The 20,495-nt window shown below is 62.8% G+C and overlaps 4 protein-coding genes across 5 annotated transcripts in view; 2 read left to right on the top strand and 2 right to left on the bottom strand.

Annotated features, from left to right (window-relative positions):
* Nucleotides 1-507: 507 nt before the first annotated feature.
* HTRA2 (HtrA serine peptidase 2) lies at nt 508-6,406 on the bottom strand. Its single transcript, XM_039388243.1, has 8 exons — nt 5,835-6,406; nt 5,046-5,250; nt 4,780-4,974; nt 4,552-4,584; nt 4,013-4,121; nt 3,323-3,392; nt 1,186-1,281; nt 508-894 (listed from the first exon to the last, which is right to left on the bottom strand). The coding sequence occupies exons 1-8, from the start codon at nt 6,209-6,211 to the stop codon at nt 729-731; spliced, it is 1,251 nt and encodes a 416-aa protein (XP_039244177.1). The 5' UTR covers nt 6,212-6,406; the 3' UTR covers nt 508-728.
* A 162-nt stretch (nt 6,407-6,568) lies between these two features.
* AUP1 (AUP1 lipid droplet regulating VLDL assembly factor) lies at nt 6,569-15,861 on the top strand. Its single transcript, XM_027730617.2, has 12 exons — nt 6,569-6,655; nt 6,890-7,027; nt 7,481-7,631; nt 8,793-8,980; nt 9,086-9,158; nt 11,727-11,800; nt 12,691-12,757; nt 13,337-13,442; nt 13,798-13,944; nt 14,096-14,259; nt 14,413-14,501; nt 15,593-15,861. The coding sequence occupies exons 1-12, from the start codon at nt 6,606-6,608 to the stop codon at nt 15,639-15,641; spliced, it is 1,296 nt and encodes a 431-aa protein (XP_027586418.1). The 5' UTR covers nt 6,569-6,605; the 3' UTR covers nt 15,642-15,861.
* A 122-nt stretch (nt 15,862-15,983) lies between these two features.
* On the top strand, nt 15,984-18,159 carry LOC113992904 (BCL2/adenovirus E1B 19 kDa protein-interacting protein 3-like). Of its 2 annotated transcripts, none has more exons than XM_027730611.2 (6): nt 15,984-16,212; nt 16,734-16,857; nt 16,937-17,066; nt 17,137-17,231; nt 17,330-17,451; nt 17,803-18,159. In XM_027730611.2, the coding sequence occupies exons 1-5, from the start codon at nt 16,125-16,127 to the stop codon at nt 17,436-17,438; spliced, it is 546 nt and encodes a 181-aa protein (XP_027586412.1). In that variant the 5' UTR covers nt 15,984-16,124; the 3' UTR covers nt 17,439-17,451; nt 17,803-18,159. The 2 variants fall into 2 exon arrangements, with proteins under 2 accessions (XP_027586412.1, XP_027586411.1); XM_027730610.2 differs by having other exon boundaries at nt 17,302-17,451.
* The window catches only part of LOC113992914 (dedicator of cytokinesis protein 2-like), a 51,937-nt gene continuing 49,560 nt past the window's right edge, over nt 18,119-20,495 (bottom strand). Inside the window, exons 51-54 of the mRNA XM_027730624.2 lie at nt 20,180-20,330; nt 19,826-19,937; nt 19,260-19,393; nt 18,119-19,188 (exon numbers count right to left, since the gene is read on the bottom strand). Coding sequence (XP_027586425.2) covers nt 19,099-19,188; nt 19,260-19,393; nt 19,826-19,937; nt 20,180-20,330 — 487 coding nt within the window. The 3' untranslated portion in view covers nt 18,119-19,098. The remainder of the gene's footprint in view (nt 19,189-19,259; nt 19,394-19,825; nt 19,938-20,179; nt 20,331-20,495) is intronic.

Raw genomic sequence — 20,495 nt, 5'->3', positions numbered from 1 at the left:
GGGCTGGGTGGGACAGGCAGAGCCCCGGCCCAGCTTCCACCCTCGGCCCTCCCGAACATCAGGGCCAGGAGACGCTGCCTCGGCCACGGCAAAGTCCAGCATCAACACCCCTTTCACCATGGCCTGGAACGCTGCTGCATGGGAGGGGACGTGGGCACAGAGCTCCCAGCAGAAGCGATGTGACCGCTTGAACACGGCACAGCCACAGCAACACGGAGCAGCTCGGCTGCACTCCAGGGAAGAACTGCCAGTCCCAGAGCTGCTCCAGGGCTGCTCTCACCACAGAGGGGCTGCATGAAGCTTGACAGCTGCCAGGCTGGTACAGATGGAGGAGTGAGATCCCAGCTGCGTGGGTACTGAGCAGGTGGCAGGACACCTCCTCCTAACGCTGAGGAGGTCCCTGGAGGCACAGCCAGCTCCTCCCCACCTGGAAGGTCTTGTGTGAGGACTGACAGGAGGGGCAGGGTCCCACGTGGCCCGGCCTCCACCAGGCAACTGCTGCTGTTGTGAGAAGGTGATGTGGCATGGAGGCCCCTAGAAAAGTGCTTTATTTTGAGTACAGAGGGAAATTGCTGCACCACAAGTCACCCAAGCACCGGGCTGGGCCCCTCTCCTGGCTCCTTCCAGCCCTGCATGAGCTCTCGGGCCCTGCCTGGCTGGCACAGACACAGCTCAGTCCTGCTCTCAGCCCCGGGCCAGCACTGCCGGTCAGCACCGGGCGGTCCCCGCTATTCCGTCACCTCAGGCACGACGCTCACCAGCAGCGTGTCGTGGCCGCGGCGCACCAGCATGGCCAGGTTCTGCTGCGTCCGCACCGCCTCGTACACGTCCTCGGCACGCCGCGACACCGCCCCATTGATCTCCAGCACCACGTCGCCGGCCTTCAGCCCAGCCCTGCGGGGAGAACACGGATGGAGCACAAAGTGGGCAAAGCAGCCACTCAGCTTCATCAGCCCTGAAGGATGGAGGGGCAGGCACAGGAGCCTTGGGCCATGGCACCAGGTGTTCCTCCAGCCAAGCTGGTACCTCAGCCAATGGGGACATCCAGCCTGGGCAAGGGTGCCCAGCTGGTTTCTGCTGCAAGGCCCAAGCCCTACTGCTCTGGAGCAAAACACATGGAGCTAAACACATCCCCCCTGGCACAGCTGCTCCCTCACACATCCCGAGGCACAGGGCAGCACTTACTGATGGGCCGGGGAGCCGATGATCACCTTGTGGATCAGCACACCGTAGGACACGTCGGGGAAGCTGGGGTCACGCAGCTTCAGCTCCGCCAGGATGCTGCATAGTGGGAATTGGCGTCAGGGATGGAGCTGGAAGCAGAGCAGGGCTCCCACCCCACCCCAGCTGCACAGGCTCAGAGACCAGACACAGAACCTCCCCTCCTGTGTCCCTGCACACTGCTGAGTACAAGCACAGCTGCCAGCCCCAAACACCACCACCACTCTCAAAACAAGAGGACAAGAGTCCCAGTGGCGCCAGGGAGAGCTGGAAACTACTGGAGCAGCTGCCATCTGGATCAGAGTTGTGGTGATGCATGTTCCCACATCACATCGCTCTTCCCCGTGTCAGACCCACCCCTCCCCTGCTGCAGTTTCCCTTCTCTGCCCTGGTTGGGCAGGACACACAACACAAGCCATGCCCCTCTTCCTGCCAGACCTGTCACCAGAGCTCTACCCACATCTCTCCTCTGGAATCTAGAGACTAAATAATCCCAGTTCCTCCAACTTTCTCACAGATTTTAAGTTTTCTAAACCAAGCTTAAACTCTGCATCTCTCACAGCTCCACTTCGGACTCTCCCCAATATCTTCTCGTCCCTCCTGAACGTATCCAGAAGTGGATGCAGCACTCCAGCTGGATCTCCCCAGAGTGAAGAACAGCATTCTTCCCTCAAACACTGCAGCGGCTCTGATCCCTGCAGCCTCAGACACTCACAGTCTCTGCCCAGCTCTGCTCCCACCGGGTCCCTGCTCAGCCAGTCAGGGCTCCTCATATGGCAGCGGTCCGTGCAGAGCTCTACTGCACTGTCCCACAGCTCAGTGCAAGCTGCCATCCCTTCCTGACAGAACAACGGGGTCTGCGCTGTGCCCAACACAGAGCTTCCCCTTCCTGCGCCAGGGAAAGGTTCTGGCCTTTGCAATGTTCAGCGTGTTCAGACCAGTCATCCTTTTCCAAGGCAAGCAACCCCTTCTTGGAAGACCTTCCCCCTGGAGACAAAGAAGCCTCACAGTCAGGTGGTTTTCCTGGACTGGCTCGCTGGCTGTGCGGAAGCTGGACCCGCTTCCCAGGAGCCACGTCTGACGCATTTCACGCTGCTTCCTCACAGACCCTGTCCCGCAGCGTGCCCAGGGAAGCAGAAGGAGGCTGGGTTCCCACATTCCTTGGGTTCTGCCGAGTACCAGCACCATCTACTGGGCACCCACCGGGGCTGCCGGCAGTGCTGGCTGCGCCCCCACCACCCCCCTCAGGGGACACAGAGCACCTGCTCCTCCCTTTGAGGCCAGGCAGGAGCCCCAGAGGCTGCTCGTGGCACCCATGTGTGCAGGCAGCCCACAGACCCAACCAGCCCACGGGAGTCACGAGAGCTTTAGGAGGGCAGAGCATGGCCCTGAAAGGTGTTTGCCCAGCATGGCACAACACCACCCCCAGCAACGTGCTGAGCCCCGCAAGGCAGCTGAAGGTCACCTAAAGGTGGCTGCAAGAGCCAAGGAACGGGAGCAGCTGCTGTCCTTGAGAACTGCTCCCAGAGGTGAGAGTGTAGGTCCTGTTTGCTCCTGACATTGGTCCTTCGTGGACTCACAAAATTGTTTGGGTTAGAAAAGATCTTTAAGATCAAATCCAACTGCTCCCCCACAGAACTGCCAAGACCACCACTGACCATGTCCCCAAGTGTCACATCCACAGGGCTGTTAAATCCCTCCTGGGATGGGGTCTCCCCTCCTGCCCTGGGCAGCTGTGCCAAGGTTGGACAGCCCTTTCCAGAAAGGAATTTTCCCACTATCCAACCCAAACCTCCCCTGGCACAGCCTGAGGCTTTTTCCTCTCATCCTGTTGCTTGTTCCCCAGGAGCAGAGCCCGACCCCCACCTGGCTGCACCCCTCCTGTCAGGAAGTCGTAGAGAGCCAGAAGGTCCCCCAACAAGCCTCGTTAGACCAGTCTGGAGTCTAACCACAACATGAGCACAAAGAGATTCAGGACTGAAAGTTTAAGCTGTGGAGACAATCCTACCAAAACCAGACACCTTCAGTTAGTTGGGAAGATCCCATTACATGCCTGCCCCAACAGGACCAGTCTTTTGGCCCCCGAGCTCAGGACAGGCACCTGGGAGTGAGGGTCAGCATCATCACCCCGATGTACCGGCGCTTCGTCTCTGCATTGCCAAACCAAGAGCCTGCCGAAGGAAAGGACACGGAATGTCACGGCTGGAAAACAGAGACACACTCAGAACAGCGCTGGGCTGAGCCCCACAGCCCTCAGGGCAGGTAGTGTGTGCAGAGCCACTCCCAGTCCCCACAACAGCTCAATCCAGCTCTTGGTACCAGCGACAGTGTTACAGGTGTTGCACTTTGCACTGACTTTGCTTCCCCAGTTTGTCATTTTTTTGACTGAGAATGTCCCTCCCTGGCATCACAGGAGAACCAGACAGAAGTCTGCCTTAAATAATTCTCACACACAGAGGCATAGAAAGAGGCAGCATTCCACATGGCCAAATGAAGGACTTGTCCTCTACACTATCACTGAATCCTACACCTGGACTTCCACCACTGCACACCAGATGCAGGTTACTTAGGACACCTGACCTGCAGCAGAGGCAGGCAGCTGTGGGCAGGGCAGCAGCAGCAGCACAGCCTTCCAGTGGCACAGGAGAATTTCATGCCAGATGGAACCCCAAGGGCTCCTTCTCCTGCCCTCCTTGCCCTCATGTGGAAGAAAGGCTTGGAGCCCAGCTGTGCCAGAGCTTCTCTCTCTCATCCTGCTCCCCAGCACCCGAGCAGGGAGGTTCCCACTCACTCTTGCGCTGCTCCTCCCTTTGCAGGAACTTCCGGAGCCGGTCGGAGGGGATGGCAAAGGAGATGCCCGATGTCACCTTCATGGTGTTCACCCCAATCACCTCGCCATCCTGCAGGGAAAGGGCACTGGGATACCCAGCCTGGGTCACTGTGGAGAGCAGGGGAACTACTGCACCAGCCTGAGGTCCCAGCTGCGTGCCCACCCCTTCCCAGGCTGCTGCCCCTGTGTCCTGCCTGACCCTGCCAAGGCCGGGCAGGGCCCAGGGGCTGAGCCCACCCAGCTCCTCACTCTGACCAACCAACACCAGCCATGCCTCACTGGGCAGGGCTCAGCTCCACCAGAGTTCCATCGGCTCTGGCTCCCTCAGATGCTGCACAGGGTTCCCATGCCAGGCTGAATCCTCCTCCTCACAGGGAGCCTGAAGGACTCACAGGCCCTCCCTCCCGGCACCCACAAGCGCTCCCGTAGAGGGGCACAGAGTGAGGGGCACACAGCACATCTCTACCCCAGCCAGCAAGGGGACAAGCAGCAGGACTCACCAGGTTGACGAGGGGGCCCCCGGAATTCCCAAACTGCAGCAGAGGAGAGAGAGCGAGCAGACCATGAGAACCCCTGGCAGCAATGGCAGGAGGCCGATCCCAGGAACTGGGTCAGGCTGATCCCAGAGTGCCCGGGTGACCGGCCAGAACCCCCTCAGCTCCCCGTGCTCCGTGTGAGCCCCCTCCTCCCCCCAGCACCCCCAGCCCTGCCCAGTCCCACACCCTTACATCGATGGCGGCGTCGGTCTGGATGTACTCCATGTCGGAGGCGGCCAGGCCCAGCTCGCGGCTGCCGCGCTGCGCCGAGCTCACGATGCCCGAGGTGATGGTGTTCTGCAGCGCGAAGGGGCTGCCCATGGCCACCACGAACTCGCCCTGCCGCACCTCGGCCGAGCGGCCCAGCGGCAGCGTGGGCAGCGGGTGCTGTGGGGAGCAGGACGGTGAGCAGGAGGGGTGAAGGGAGGGTCCCCACGTCCCCACACCGTGACACGCACCTTGGGCTTGATCTTGATGGTGGCGATGTCAGCCACCTGGTCCACGTCCTGCACCACGGCGTCGTACTGCTCGCCGCTCGCCAGCTTCACCCGCACGCGCCGCCGGTTGGCCACCACGTGTGCGTTGGTGACGATGAGCCCGTCCGGGGACACCAGGAACCCCGAGCCGTTGGAGATGGGCACGTCCCGGCCCAGAAAGGGGTGCCTGCGAGGGGGGCACAGATCAGGATGGGTGGCAGGGACCCTGCGGGGTTTGGTGGGGACTCCAGGGAGGGCAGGTGGGGCCACGCAGATGGGTAGGGCTGAGAAGCAGCGGGGAACAGTGAGGATGTCTGGGCAGCAGCTTTTCCCATTGTGAGGCAGAGGGTGTGATACCGGACACAGGTGTGACCAGGCTGGAGGGCAAAGCTGCTGCCCTGAGATGCTCCAAGAGGCTGGAGGTGCTGGATGGTGAGATTATGGAGTGCAAAGGGAAATAAATGCAAAGCGGTGCTCCTGAGGCAAAGTGACAGAGCAGCCTGAAAGGCAGCTCTGCTCGACGGTCCCGGAGGACAAGGAGGTGGCAGCGGTGTGTGGCAGCCGTGTGTCCCCGCGGCGTGTCCCCGTGTGCCAGCTGCGTGCACGGGCAGCGGGACCGGGTCGGTCTCTCCCGCGGCACTTGGGGGACCCCACTGGGACGCCGTGTCCGGTTCAGGGACACAGACCAGGGCGGCTGCAGGAGAGCCCGGCGGAGGCTGCACAGCGCAGGAAAGCGGGGGATCCCTTCCGCGGACCGCCCGGTGCCGGCACCTGCCCACGATCTCCACGTAGACCAGCGCGGGCGCCGTTTTCTCCACCACGTCGGCGATGAAGTTGAAGGCGGCGCGGGGCGAGGCGGGCGGCGGAGCGGGCGGCGGGGCGGGCACGGCTGCGCTCAGCGCGGGCCGCCGGCGCTCCCGGGCCCACAGCAGCACCAGCGCCGCCGCTCCCGCGCCCACTGCCGCCGCCAGCGCCCGGCCCCCAGCGGGGGCCGGCGGAGGAAGGGGCGGGGGTGGTGGCGGTGGCGGTGGCGGCTCGGCGGCCCCGGTGAGTGCTCGGCACCACCGCAACGCTACCGGCGGAAGCGGGACCCGCGGGACCCGCGGGACCCGCGGGACACGCACTCTCCGCGCCGCCGCCGCCGCCATGCTGCTGCTGCCGAGCGGAAGCCCCGCCCCGCCGGGGCGAGGCCCGGCCGCGGAGCACGCCGGGAGCTGTAGTCCTGGGGCGGGCCCTGGCGGGAGCTGCCCTCCGCCGCGAGGCACGCCGGGAGTTCTAGTCCCGCTGGGATCTGTGGGCTGACCGCCAACGAGAGGCGCCGGTAACCGGTAGCGCCGGCGGAGCAGGGCAGAGCGGGGCGGTCCCACTGTCAGAGCCGCTCGTCGGGCCCGCCGGAGCGGCCGTCAGGGCGAGGGAGCGGCGGCGCGCGGTGCAGGCTGGGAAGGCGGCGCACTCCCAGCGTGCCCCGCGCGGGCCGGGCGCGCGGCCGCGGGCAAGATGGCGGCGGTTGTGGGGCGGCAGTGAGGCGGCGGCGCGGCGGGGATGGAGCCGCCCGCGGCCCCGGGCCCCGAGCGGCTCTTCGATTCGCACCGGTGAGCGCCCGCCCGGGGCCCGCGGGCCGGGGGCTCCCGGGGGAGCCACGCGGGCCCGGGGCCCGCGGGGGGACAAAGTGTCTTGCGGAAGCCCCGTGGGGAAGGTCGGGGTGAGCCGTGGGGGGACCGGGGATGCCTCGGGTGGGCTGCGAAGGCTCCTTGAGGGGTCTCGGGGGACTCTGGGGCTCGTTCCGGCCGCGCTCAGGCGGCCTGCGCCGCTCTCTGCCCCGGCAGGTTCCCGACCGATGGGTTTCTGCTCCTGGCCCTGTTGCTCTACGCGCCCGTGGGGCTCTGCCTGCTCGTCCTGCGCCTTTTCATCGGTGTCCACGTGTTCCTGGTCAGCTGTGCCCTGCCCGACAGCGTCTTGCGCCGGTGCGTGACCCCGGGGGGCCCCGGCTGCTGCCCGGGGTGGGGTGTAGGGCGGGAGGGCGGCCCCGGCCCCTCGGGGTCCCGGGCCGGGGGGCTTGGTTGAGGCAGGGGGCTGTGGGGAGCTGTGCCTTCGACAGTTGTTGTCCCTAGGAGTCCTGGAGGTGCTTCTTCTGCCAAGCCCAGAGCTGGCAGTCACCTCTGGAGTGCTCAGGAACTGGTCTGGAGCGTGTGGATCAGCTGGGTGTGCTGCTCAGGAGTTCAGCGAGCACCTGATGCCCCGTGTTCCAGTCCTAGCCACAGCCTCCCAACAATTCCTGCCCCAGATGTGCCATTTCCATTTGGTCTCGGTGTTCTTTGTCCAGCCACCAGAATTCCCAGTTCCCCCCGTCTGTTGGATGTGTCACCAGCAGCGGCTCTGATGGCAGGACTCGAGGCAGGCCCTTGTCTCCCTCTCAGGTTTATTGTCCGTGTGATGTGCTCCGTGCTGGGGCTGCTGGTGCGGCAGAACGACCCGCGGCTGCGCGGGGCCGGCGCCAAGGTCTTCATCGCCAACCACGTCACCCCCTTCGACCACAACGTCGTCAGCCTGCTCACCTCCTGCAACACGGTAAGGGCTCCTCCCTGGGGGCAGGGCACGGGAAGTGCTGCCCAGATTTGGTGTTGGTGTGGTCACAGAGTCGTAGGATGTTCAGGGCTGAAAAGACCTTAAAACCCATTCAGTCTCACCCCCTGCCATAGGCAGAAACGCCTTCCACTAGACCAGGTTGCTTCAAGCTGTGTCCAACCTGGCCTGGGACACTTCTAGGGATGGGGCAGCCACAGCTTGTCTGGGCAACCTGTGCCAGGGCCTCCCCACCCTCACAGAGAAGAGTTTTTTCCTAATATCCGGCCTAAATTTCCACTGCTACAGTCATATCCATTACTCCTTGTCCTATCACTCCAGTCCCCGATGCAGAGTCCCTCTCTGGCTTCCCTTTAGGCCCTTTCAGATCCTGGAAGGTTCTCCAGTTCTGAGTTACTAACCCAGGGTTGCACAAGCCTTGAGGTGTTTTCTGTGGCTCAGTATCTCTCTTGGGCGCTGCGTGAAAAAATGGAACAGAGTGAGGAGGAGCAGGAGTAGTTACAGAGGGTGTTGATTTTGGTGGAAGAGCAGGTAGATCCCAGCAGCTGTTTCCTTCTCTGGCCTTTTGGATCAGGGGGTCAGGGACAGGGCTGGTTGTGGGGTTTCCCTCAGCACTGGATGCTTTTTTGGGGGGGGCAGCCAGGTGCATGGAGGGTGCTGAGGGAGCTCTGTGTCCATGTCGCTTGGGCCGTTCTGGGCTGTCCGTGCTTTCCTCTAAAATTCCCTGTGTGTGGAGTTCCTGAGTCAGCAGGCTCTGGGTGGATCTCGTGTCCTGCACAGCCATTGATTTGCCCCTGACCTGGAGAGGAGGGACTCCTGGAAGCAGTGTGTGTCCTGCCAAGTGTGTCAGGGACTGCTGTAGAGAACACAAGGAACACTGGCATGGGAGAGTCTTTGTCTCTGGCAGGCAGGGGACAGTCTGAACTGAAAGTTTGGAATCTGATTCCTGTGGAGTCAGGGCTGGAGCAGGTCCTGAGGCCTGGCAGTAACATGTTCTCTGCCACCAGTGCTGCTGGCTCCCAGGTGGCCCTCAGCCCCAGAGGGGATTTTGCTGATGAGCAAGAACTTTGTCTTCTTTTTCACTTGGGAAGATGACTGGGAGGGCTGGGCAGGGCAGTTTCCTCCTCACTCCTGTTTTTCCTGCAGCCTGCACTGAATGGTGCCCCAGGGTTCATCTGCTGGTCCAGGGGATTCATGGAGCTGGGAGTGATGGGCAGCAGGGCGGAGCTGGTGGATTCCCTGAAGGAATACTCGTCCCAGCGAGGGAACCCGCCGCTGCTGCTGTTCCCGGAGGAGGCGGCCACCAACGGGCGGGCCGGGCTGCTCCGCTTCAGGTGCGGGAATTGCCACGGTGGGGTGGCTGGGGGGGCTCCATGGAGCTGGCATTCTGGCAGTGGGGTGGCTTCAAGGTCATTCACTGCGGAATTCCTCCCTTCCAGCTCCTGGCCCTTCTCCATCCTGGATGTTGTGCAGCCCGTTGCCCTGCAGGTCCGGAGGCCGTTGGTGGCGGTGGTGAGTTGGGGACGCAGGGATGGGGTGAGGGGTGGGTGCTGTGCCGGGCTCTGGGTGCTACCATTCATCCTGCTCCTGCTCTGGAGCCTGTGGTGTGGCCTGGCCTCGTGGCCTGGCACCAACTGCTCGGAACTGATGCTGTTCCCAAGTGCCTTTCCCGGGAACTTGGCCCACTCAGTACTCCCCTAGTTACACTGGCCAGTGTGACAGACATTTGGTGGCCCGGCTGGCTGTCACTGTGCCACTGGTTTCCATGGCCAGTGCTATGTCCTCTCCCCTTGGTGAGCTCCTTGCTGTGAAAGACCAGCTCCTGCCCTCGGGGCAGGGCTGATGTGCCAGAGGTCGTGCAGGCTCTGGAGGCTCACCCTGGGCACAGCCCCAGGGACGTGGTGCAAGAGCAGCCCCAGACAAGGGGCAAAGTTCACAGTGGCAACAGCAGTGCTGCAGAAGGGATTGCAGGGAAACTGATCCCAGGCTTTGCTGAATTTCTCATTTCTTGATGTCAGTTTTGGGTCTGCTTGGTTAAAAGACCCTGAACTGTTATATTTGTCTGACACTTGAGTTGGTTCTTTGTTCTGTATCTCTCTAGAACATCAGGGCACAATGGACAGAGTCAAAGGCACTTCCCAGCAGGTCGCAGAATGTGGTGCCCATACTAAGGCAGCAGCAGGTGTTTCAGGGTGAGACTCTGCCAGGGATTCATGTTCCCCCTGTGCTGGCTGGGGCTTTGGCAGCGCTGAGGTCTCCAGTTGTGAGGTTCAGGTTAGTGAGTGGCAGAATCCGGGTTATAACTGATCCAGTGACCACGGAGAGCTGCCAGGCACAGCTGTCACTTGTGGGTCTGCTGTGTCTGTAGGAGAAAGCACAGGAATCCCTGGCGGGGTGAGGAGTCAGCTGGATGTGTGCAGGGATGGGAACTGCGGGAATGCTCGGTGAAGCTTTGGTCACTCCTGCCAGGGCAGGGGGACTGAGACAGAGTTCAGGGAGGCCACAAGCATGAGGAGAACCCAGAGAGCAGCACTTATAGGTACTTGACTCAGTCAGCTCCAGAGAAAGGAAGCAGTGAGGCTGTGGAATGGATTGGGGTGACTGTGGATATATGGCTGTGGATGGCTGTGGGGGGCTGCTGCACACTGGGGAAGAGGCTTAGGAGTGGAGAGTGGTTGTTTTGTTGTGACAACGCCCACAGCAGGCTCTGCAGGGCCTGGCACTGAATGCTGGTACTGCACAGGTTCTGTTCTGGGTTTTCCAGCGGTGAGGACACTATGTTTTTGAATGACCACTCCAGAGATATGGGAGAGCTCTTCTGTTCTGGACAGTTTATAGGGAATCACTTATGCTTTTTGGGGTTTGGCTCTTCTGAGAAGTTCTGAGATGTCATAAGTTGCGTGTTTGTCTGTGCATCCCTTCCCTCGTGCATGTCACAGGGAGCAGCATGTCTGTGTGGAGGTGCTGCTTACAGTCACTTCTTGGCTCAGGTTTTGTCTCCAGAGGCTGAGCAGGACTTTGTACTTTCTGCACATTGGCTGAGTAAATTCTGGTGGATTTCTGGTATGATTTTAAATCATCAGAAAATTTGAGGACTGGAGATGTGGTACTTCAAATGGTTCAATCAGCGCTTTGCAGAAAGCTTTCTTACAGACTTGTGTGATATCTGTCAGACACTGGGCTGAGCAAACCGCCGAATTTGGACTGAAGAATTTTCTCCAGCTCTGGTTGCCTGGAATGGTGCAGGAGCGTGTTGTTCTGTGGCACAGGCAGCATAACTGAAATCTGGCTCTGGGCATCACTACAGGCATTTGGGTTTGGGGTTCTGAAATGTGTTTACCCAGGAGATGAGGTTTCTCTGATTCTCCCGTGGCTGAGCTTTGTGTGCTTTACCCAGTTACAGCTCCTCTTCCCAGTCTGTGGGACAAACCAGGCATGAGCTTGTCTGAGAATCACAGAGTCAATGGGATGGGAAAAGACCTCTGAAACCTCCGAGTCCAACCATTCCCCCAGCACTGCCAAGGCCACCACTGACCATGTCCCCAAGTGCCACATCCACATGGCTGTTAAATCCTCACAGGCCTGGGGACTCCACCACTGCCCTGGGCAGCCCTTTCCAGGAGGAATTTTCCCAATATCCAACCTAAACCTCCCCTGACACAGCTTGAAGCTATTTCCTTCGTCCTGTCACTTATTCCCTTGGAGAGCTTACAGGAGTTGGAACATCACCAGCAGCTGTTCCCACCACGATGAGGAAGGATTGTTCATGGTTCTGAGGGAGTGTTAGTAGGTCTTCAGGCATTTTTGGTGCTTTCTGAAGGCACAGTCTAGCAGGGAATGGGGGGTTACTGAGGGAAAGCCTTGCTGCTGTCTTAGTGGAAGGAAAAGGTGACTGCGAACAGTGAAAACTGGTAATGACTAATGATGAAGCTGCCCTGGGGCTTGCCCTGTGTGCGCTGGGTTTGCTGTTCCCGCTTTCCCAGGTCTCCACCTCTGCCCACATATCCATGACTCGCTGCCTGCCTGGCTCCCGGCAGCTCCTGTTCTGTGTGTGGGATCTCACTGTGCTCTCTTCCCCAGAGCGTGGCCGACTCCTCCTGGATCACGGAGCTGCTCTGGACCTTCTTCGTTCCCTTCACAGTATATCAAGTAAGGTACTATGTCTCTCTTTTCTGTTTGGGGCAGGGTTGGGGTTGAGCGGGGCCCTGACGTGTCTGTGGCAGTACAAGATCCCTTGGTCTGTGCTGATGGCACCCTCCCTGAGTGCCTCAGCAGGGCTGTGGTTGGCACCATTTGGGTCTGGCCAGGTCCAGCTCCTGGACCTGCTCCTGGCTCCTGTGCTGTGTTGGGAAAGGAGAGGAATCTGTCTCTCCAGGCTTTTAGGTCAAGTTTCCGGGTGCATTTTTAAAGCTGCTTTGCAGTGATTTACTCCAGGGGTGATTCCCTCAGACAGCACCAACCTCCAGTGTCCGCCTGTCCCTGCAATTCCTCAGGAGCTGCAGGGGTGGTCCAGGGGGGTGGTGCAGGAGTTGTCCAGACCCCGGCCCTGGGCCCAGGAGAGCCCAGTCTGGCTGAGTAGCTCTGGTGTCATAAGGGTTCCTAGGCAGTGGAAGGGGCTGGGAGTCAAATGCAGGGCTTGAGGTATTTCAGCAAAGAAAAGCCTTGTGCTGTAGCTTTCCCTGGCCGTATCTGCCTGGAGTCTGGGTGACCTGTTTTCTACTCCCATGTAAATGGCCGTGGCTCCTCACTGGGGCCCTTCTGGGAACTGTAGGAGATCCTTCACCTGTTACATGTGAGAGCTAACAGAGCTCCAGTGAGCCAGTTCTGTCTCCTGAGCTGAGCCATGCCCTGGGTTTGGGAGTGGGTGTTGGGGTTTGATGGTCTGGTGGGGAGAGGTGTGGGGTGGGCAGGGGATGTGGAGTTGGAGGTGTGCCCGGCACAACTGCTCCCAGCAGGTGCTGGCCCCAAGGGCCATTCCTCATGGGGCTGTCTCCAAGGGTTGCTTCTGGCGGGGCTGGATCCATGTGCTGTTGTCCCCACTCAGGTGGATGCCGTCTGTCCCCAGGCGAGCGGACGAGCCGAGTGAGGACTTTGCGCTCCGAGTTCAGGAGGTAGGAGAGTGATGTGGGAGAGGGCTGTAGGACTGGTGCAGTTGAGGATGGGCACAGAGGAGAGCAGAGGGCAGGCAGAGTTGCAGAGGGCATTTCTGGATATGTTTGTGTGATGAGAGCTCTAGCCCATATTTATTGCCCCTTACAGGTACTCGATTTTTCCATGGCCTATTTGCCACCCCCCACTTAGGCTTTCCGCAGTTATCAGGACTCTCTCCATGTACTTTAGGCCTTTCACTCCCCTTTCCTGATGCCACAAATCAAATAAATTGTTTCTCCACCTTCCTGTATGTTCTGGGTACTTCACAGCTCCTGTACCAAAGATCTCGTATCTCCCCGTCAGCCCGTTTTGGCAGGATGATACTGCTACTCCTGCTCCTTCATGTGCTCCCTGCCACACTGAAATGCATCCCTGAGGCCGTGGAGAAATCGATTCCCAGCCCTCTTGCCCTTGCTGTAGCTCCATGCGAGCCTGCGCCCCTGACACGCTCCCCGGCACAGGGGGGCTGCCTGGGCAGCGTGTTGTGCGTCCTGTACGTGTTGTGTGCCCCGTGCGTGTGACTCCTCTGCATTCCGCAGCTCTTGGCCATGGAGCTGGGTGTGGTATCCACACGGATCACCGCCGCCGACAGGACTGAGCACATGAAGAGGCTGCGGCACACGTCACGGCTGCCCTTTGCCCCAGGTGGGTGTCCGGGGACAGGGGCTGTGGAGCCCTGGGGGTGTCCTGGCTGTGGAACTGCCACCTGGGCTTGCCTGTGTGGGGGCCTTAGTCTGCTCTCAGTGACTCATGCATGGAGTGGAAGGAAGAGGAGGACCAGGAATGTTGGGGCGCTCCCTGGGAGAGGGGCTGCCGGTGTGCTCTGGTCTGGGGGCTGTACTTGGCAGGGGGGAGGGAGGGGCCCACGCTCCTGGACACAGACATGGGGGGTGTGGGCAGGGGGTCCAGCTTTCACGTCACACCAGTTTGTACTAAAGCAGGGCTGGTGCAGCTGACAGGCCTTTAGTCACCCTCCTGTGCCCACTTCTTTCTCCTGCAGCCTCGAGTCAGCGCCTGGTAGCCCAGCCCAGGGTGCCCCCCCACCTGCCTGGAGGTGCTCCTGAGGACGTGCAGGTTGTGGCCATGGCACAGCAGGTCAAGGAGGTGCTGCCTCACGTGCCTCTGGAGGTCATCAGGACAGACCTGGGTGAGCAGTACTGGGGTGTCAGGAGGGACGCAGGGGGACCTTCTGTGGTGTGTGGGACTTGAAAGCAGAAACCTTGTCCCTGTTGCACTGGAGCACAGTGGCAGCCAGGATGGAGCATCCAGATCTCTAAGGGATCCCTTTGTCCCTGCAGCCCAGACCAACTGTGTGGACACCACGATTGCCAACTTGCTGGAGGGGAGAGTTTCCTTCTTCCCTGAGAGTCAGGAGGCTGGTACTGACCTGCCTACCCTGTCTACCTCCCAGGCTGCAGCTGCTTCTGGCATCCAGGGCTCCGTGGCTGCGCCTTCTGCCAAGGTACTGTGGGCTTGTGCATCTCCCTGATCTGGTGGCTTGTGTTCAGGACTAGCCAGGGGCATGGAGCACTGACCTGATGTGCCAGGGCCTTCCAGAGCCAAGGAGGCTCCTGCTTTGTCTGTCTCCTGACAGCTCCTATGCTTTCTCTTCCAGACAGTTACAAAGCAGTTTGCGAAGTCACCCGTGGAGCGTCACCTGTCCTTGCAGGAGCGGAAACGAGCCTTGTACGACTATGCCAGGAGGTGAGAGCACCCCAGGGCTCCCCTGCCAGGGCCCTCACGACTCCCCCTGCCCAAGCCCCCAAGCCGTGGCCCCAACAGCACCCGAGATGCCCCAGGCTGTGCCAGCTAGGTGGTTCCCAGCCCCTCCTATCCCCATCCCCAGCCCAGGGCTGTGGGAGGGGGGCAGGTGATTGTCACCTTTCCAAGCGTGCAGCCCTGTGTCATTCCTGGGAAGTGCTCTGTGCTCGTAACTGCTGCCAGGCCTCTGGTTTTGGGGGCTGAGGGGTTGGAGCTGTTTTCCAGAAGCACTAAGGAACAGAGCTGAGCACAACCAGCCTCACTAGGCTTCTCGATGTGACTCGTGTCTGGCTGACAGGATCCCCTGTGGGACTGGGTTTTTCTGAGGTCACACTGGTGCCCTGGCACCCTCGGTGTGGGCAGGACATTCCTGTTTGGCACCATGGACAGTGCAGTTAACTCCGGTGTGAGGGAACAGGGAGCAACCTGTGAAGGATTTTGATGAGGCAAATCCTGGAACAAGTGGCCAGCTCTGGTGACTGGTTGTTGTTTTAGAATGATACAGAAAACTGAGAATGAGTTTGAGGGGGAGTTAAGTGTGCCTGGGCTTGTTGGGCACTGAATGGCTGGGGCTGTGCTGAGGGAACCATCCTGTCAAGAAACCCTAACTGGGAAACCTCATCCTGACAGCCAGGCAGGGGCCTGCTGGGGAGCAGGGGCCGATATGAGTGGGGCTGGTGTGAGTGGTCCCTGCAGCCCCTTGCAGGCCTTGCTTGGTCCATGCTCCGTCGGGCTTGTCCCCAGCAGGGACAGTATCTGCCCTGTGGCTCTCCTGGAGCAGCTCTGGCCACTGTCACCTGTTTCCATGGGCTCCAGGCGAGCTTGGAACGGAACCGGAGCCAAAGTGCAGCCGGGGAGCGCACGGCCCTGGGGCACTGCAGTGTGAGGGTCACTCCCACTGCCTGGCCCTTCGGGTCCCAGTCCCGGTCCCTTGAGGTCGCCACCTCTCTCTGGCGGCCCCTCCCCGGGCAGGCTCGCGGGGGACATTCGGGAGGTCCCAGGGCGGTGGTGTCTGAGGGCGCTCTCTCCCGCAGGCGGTTCGCCGAGAAGCACGGCGTGGCAAGGGCCGGCGGCAGCCTCTAACGGGCCCAGGCCGGCGGCGGCCCGTGGGCGGAGGCCCTGCCCGCACCGGCCCGGAGCCCGTGACCGGCCCGGAGCCCGTGACCGGCCCGGACCCCGTGACCGGCTCGGACCCCGTGACCGGCCCGGGCCGGCGGCGGCACCGGCGCGCGCGGGCCCCACGCGGACGGGACGGGCGGGGCGTGGGCGCCCCCTGGCGGCGAAAATAAACGGCGGCAGCGTCCGGCGCGGCTCGGGCTGTGCGGGCACCGGGAGCGGGGGGCGTGGCCATAGGGGGCGTGGCCAGTGGGACGGGGGCGGGCCCGGCCCGGCTCCGTGCGGGTCCGCACGCGCCGCGGCCGCCGCCTGCTCGCGCGCCGCACGTAGGCGCCGCTTAAAGGGGCAACGCGGCGGGGCCGCCGCCCTCGCGGCCGAGCGGGCTGCAGCCCGCAGGCGGAGCTGGTGCCCTTTTAAGAGACGGCCGCCCAGTGCCGGTGGTTTATTTACATGGGGGCTCGCGGGCGTCACGTGACTGTCAGCGGCGGGGGCTGCGCGCGGAGCATCCGCGGGGCCATGGCGGGAACCGGCGACGACGGTCTGGGGGGACCCGGGGGGCACCGGCCGTTCGGGGCTGTGGGGAACCTGGGCGGGCTGGGGAGCAGTGGGGGGCGGGGGCGGGCAGGGAGGCACCGGAGGGTTCGGGACAATGGGGCACCCGGGTGGTCCGGCGGGCACCGGGGGCTTCGGGCACTGGGGAGTCTGGGGGTCCCAGCGGGACTGCCGTGCACACGTGGGGGTCTGGGCTGATGTGCCACGGGGATGGGGGCGGGTCAGGGGGGAGCCCGGGCCGGGGTCCTGTGGGGGCTGACATGCACCGGGTGTCTCAGAGGGGCTGATGAGCACCGCGGGGGCCGGGGCAGAGGCAGGCGGCGGTCCCGAGGGAGGGGGGCACGGCGAGGAGCAGCCCTGGGGCCCGTGGGACGTCCCGGGTCGGGAACCGCGCTTGGCGCTCCCGCGGTCTCTGGGCAGGGGTGTGGGGTGTGCCGGGGAGGGCGGGGGCAGGGACAGGGTGCGGGGGTGGGCGGGGGGCAGCGCGGGGGCTGACGGCCCCTCCAGGCTCCTGGGTGGAGCTGCGCTATGGCCCAGGCTGCCCCGAGCCGGCACCCTCGCCGTTCTCCTGCCACGCTGACGTGGAGCGGATGCTGCTGGAAGCCCAGCTAGAGACGGAGAGCGGGGACGGGTGAGTTGCAAGGAGGAGCCGGGCCCCGGAGCTCTGCCGGGCCAGGCTGGGCTCGGTGACCGAGGGGGTCTGTTTGCAGGGCCCTGCTCGTGCTGGATGCCCCAGCCTGGGATGACAGTGGAGCTGGGCAGGCGAGCGAGCAGTCAGAGGAGAGCGAGGTCCTTCCTGCACACAGCCAGCCCCCACCGGGCTGCCCCCACCCCCAGCAGGTAAGGGAGCTGTCCCCTACCCTTCTGCACCCCTGGGCCCTGCTCTGACTTGCCCTGTGTCTCCTTCCAGGGGGATACGCTGGAGGAAACCAAGCGGAGACAGCGACTCCTGCCAGCGTCCCTGGGCTTGGCCTGTACCCGCTGCCCCCGGTACCTGTCTCCAAAGTAAGTCTTGTGTCCCCCACCAGCATGTCCTGCTGTCCCTGTGCCCCCATTAACCCTGCACTTTTCCCAGGGAATTTGCCTTTGTGTGCTCCCCCCAGCCTGCGCTGTGGAGCCTGCAGGGAGGTGCAGTGGGGAGGAAGAAGAGACTTTTCAGTTCAGAGCTGCTGCTGCTCTTCATCCCCTCGCTGCTGCTCAGCCACCTCCTGACCCTGGGGCTGGGGTGAGTGTCAGGGGGGAGTCTCACCCTTGGGCTGGGGTGATTGGGGGTCCCACCCACGCTGCCGGGGGACCGGTCCCGGGAGCACAGGCAGGCTGGGCCTACAGTGGGTGTCTGTGCAGTCGGGGGCTTCCTGGGTGCCGCTGGCTGCCCTGATCCAGAGGAATGTCCCCACAGGAAGCTTGGGGAGGGGGAAATGCTCCTGGGTTTGGGCTACTTATCCTTGAGTGCTGTCCTGCACCACTTCTCCCAGCAGCTGCGGTGAACTGCTGCCATCTCCCCTTGCTCCTGCCTTGCTGGGGCCCAGCAGGCTGTGCCCATGCTCATGCCTCACAGTTGCTCTCTCCAATCCAGGATCTACATTGGGAAGCACCTGGCAGCCACCTCGGCCAACCCCCTGTGAGGAGCCCTGTGCTGCCCCGCTCGGTGTGCAGGGGGAGCCCGGCACCCGCGCAGCCCGACCGCTCCCAGGCTCCGTGTCTGCGACACGCGGTGCCGCCTCCCCGTGTACCTCCTGTAGCCCCCGCCCTGGGAGCTGAGCCCCCTCTCCCACGTAGACAGGAACCTGCTGACAGCAGCACCCAGCCGCAGGCAGCCCCTGCCCTCCCCAGCCCCTGGTTACGGGGCCAGGTCCCCTGTAACACAGACTGTAAATATGACTGAGCCCATGTCAATAAAGAGCCCTGTTCCAGCTTGGGGGCCCAGCAGTGAGTCCTGTCCCTGTGCCTGGTTGGTACAGCTCGGCTCAGGGAGTGACTGTCAGGCTCCCAGGGGGCCCTCCTTGCTGCAGGAGGGTGAGTCCCTGCACTTCAGGGTGCTGGGGTGGTGCTGACTGGGGGTTGGCCCGGGTGAGCAGGGGCATTGCTGGGGCTCACAGGGGTGCCCAGCTCCACGCAGGTGCCAGCTGATGTGTTTGCCCTTTATTAGCTGTGGCTCTGGGCTGGTGTGGCAGGGGCTGAGCATGGCTGGTCGGGGCAGCAGCACCTTCCTGGTGCAGGTGCCAGGTATGGCCACGAGAGGTGTGACTGCACAGCACGGCGCTGCCTAGGCTCACATACCTAGGCTCACCCAGCTGGCTCCTGTGCAGTCACAGCACCTGGGCCAGGAGTGTGTCCCAGTGCTGCAGGATGGGGTGGACAGATGAGGGACAGGAGCTGCCTCTGGAGTGGAGAGCGGGAGGGAATTGCTCAGAAATGCTGCTGGGAAGGTGGCTGGCTCCCTGCCTGTGGTGCAGTGCAGGGAGGAGGGAGGGCACAGTGGCCTCATGGGTACAGTGGCCAGATGGCTGGGGTGCTGCTTGGGTGGGACTCAGCACAGCTCTGGTGGCAGAGTTCTGACATGGGCTGGAGCAGAACTGCTGCACCTGAGCAGGATGGTGAGGGCTGGTAAGAACATCGGGGCAGGGAAGTCTGGAGGCAGGTGAGTCCTCGCACCGGGGGCACCTGGAGGGCAATAGCCAGAGTTGGCAGGAGATAGGGTGGCAGTGCCCGGTGCCAGCCTGGGCGTTGGGTGCACAGAGATCCCACGGCTGCACAGGATGCTCTGGATGTCGATGCTGCAAGGGTGGTCCAGCAGGTGAGGGTCAAGCAGGGCCCTGGGGTCCAGCAGCCAGCTGGGCACAGGGGCGTCATGGGCAGGAGTGGCACCAGGTCAGAGCTGTGACATTCGCTTGGACTTGGGGAGTGGCAGCGGCGGGGACTTGAGGCCTCTGTTCCCGTCTGCCGTCGGGGATGTGGAGGCCTACGAGCAGAGAGATGTTACGGGGCTGGGGGAATGGGGGCTGGGGCCAGCCGGTACCCTCCCTCCAGTACCTTCCCTCCGGCTGTGGCATTGCTCTGCTCCAGGAACGTCTCATACACCGCGGGGCTGATCTTGCGGGGCAGCGGTGGGACCTTGCTGGCACTTTTCACACGGCCACCGAAGCCAGTGGGAGACAGAGACAGCCCTGTGCAGGCAGGGGAGGTGGGCTGGGGGGCTTGGCCATCCCAGGGGACCATCAGTGTGCCCGGGGCTGTCAGTTCCCAGGGCTGTCAGGGCCAGTGCTCCTGCCTGCAGGAGTGTGGGGGCCTGGGCAGCAGGGCCAGGGGTGCCCTGGGATGTGAGCCCAGCCAGGAGCGGGGGCCGGCTCCCACTGGGAGCTGCTCTCGGCACGAAGACCCAGCAGCACAAGATCTGGGATTGACGGCCGCCCCATGGGGAGCGTTTGGTGGGAGATGTGCCTGTGCTCCCAGTCTGTGCCACGGTGGGGACGGGGGGAGAGGGTGAGGATTCCTCTGCTGGGGTGCAGAGCTGAGGGTGCTGGGGGGGCACAGCCCTGCTCGTGGGGCTGTTGGGGCTCAGGAAGGTGCCCCCCGAGCCGTGCTGGGGTGGGGAGTACCTGCAGCACTGGGCTGAGCACCAACAGCGGCTCGGCTCGGCGGGGGCTGTTTGCTGTCGGAGCTGCCCGGGCTGCTCTCACTCATGTTGTGGGACAGTCTCCACTTCTCATCCTGGGGCACAGAGGGGAGGCTCAGCACCTCGAGGGGCCAGGCTGGATGGCAGCCCTGCATCTCCAACCTTGGGCCCCTCCAGGCCCTGCTCCTGCCCTCTCTGCAGCAGGGGCTGCCACCAGCCCCATGAGGGGTCCTGTTCGGGCTGGAGTCTGGTGCTGCCGGCTGGGTCAGGGGTCTGCGTGCAACAGGACACCCAGGGAAGTGCGGGCTGGGGGGGCCCAGGGAGACACCAGCATCACCTTGGGCTCTGGCAGCTCCGAGATGGACCGGCGCACGTCCTGCCGCCGGGACCCGAAGAGGGAGCTGGAGCGGTTCTCCCGGTGCTCGTTCCTACGGTCCTCACTCTCGGACGTGCGGGGAGCGGGCTTTGGGATCGAAGGTGCCTCTGTGCTGTGGAGCAACTGGGGCAGGTGAGGAGCAAGGGGTGGCAGGGGAAGGGGGAGCAGGGCTACGCCATGGGCTGGCCATAGCACTGCCGGGAGCAGCCGCCCACAGCCAGGCACCAGCACTGTCTGCAGCAGAGCTCGGTGGGGGATGTTCGCAGAGGACAGACAT

Source organism: Pipra filicauda, unplaced genomic scaffold (assembly GCF_003945595.2).
Source record: "Pipra filicauda isolate LSUMZ 115617 unplaced genomic scaffold, ASM394559v2 scaffold628_size223124_pilon, whole genome shotgun sequence".
NCBI classification, from domain to species: Eukaryota; Metazoa; Chordata; class Aves; order Passeriformes; family Pipridae; genus Pipra; species Pipra filicauda.
The sequence above is the reverse complement of the archived record's forward strand: the minus strand, read 5'-3'. Positions and strand labels throughout refer to the sequence as shown.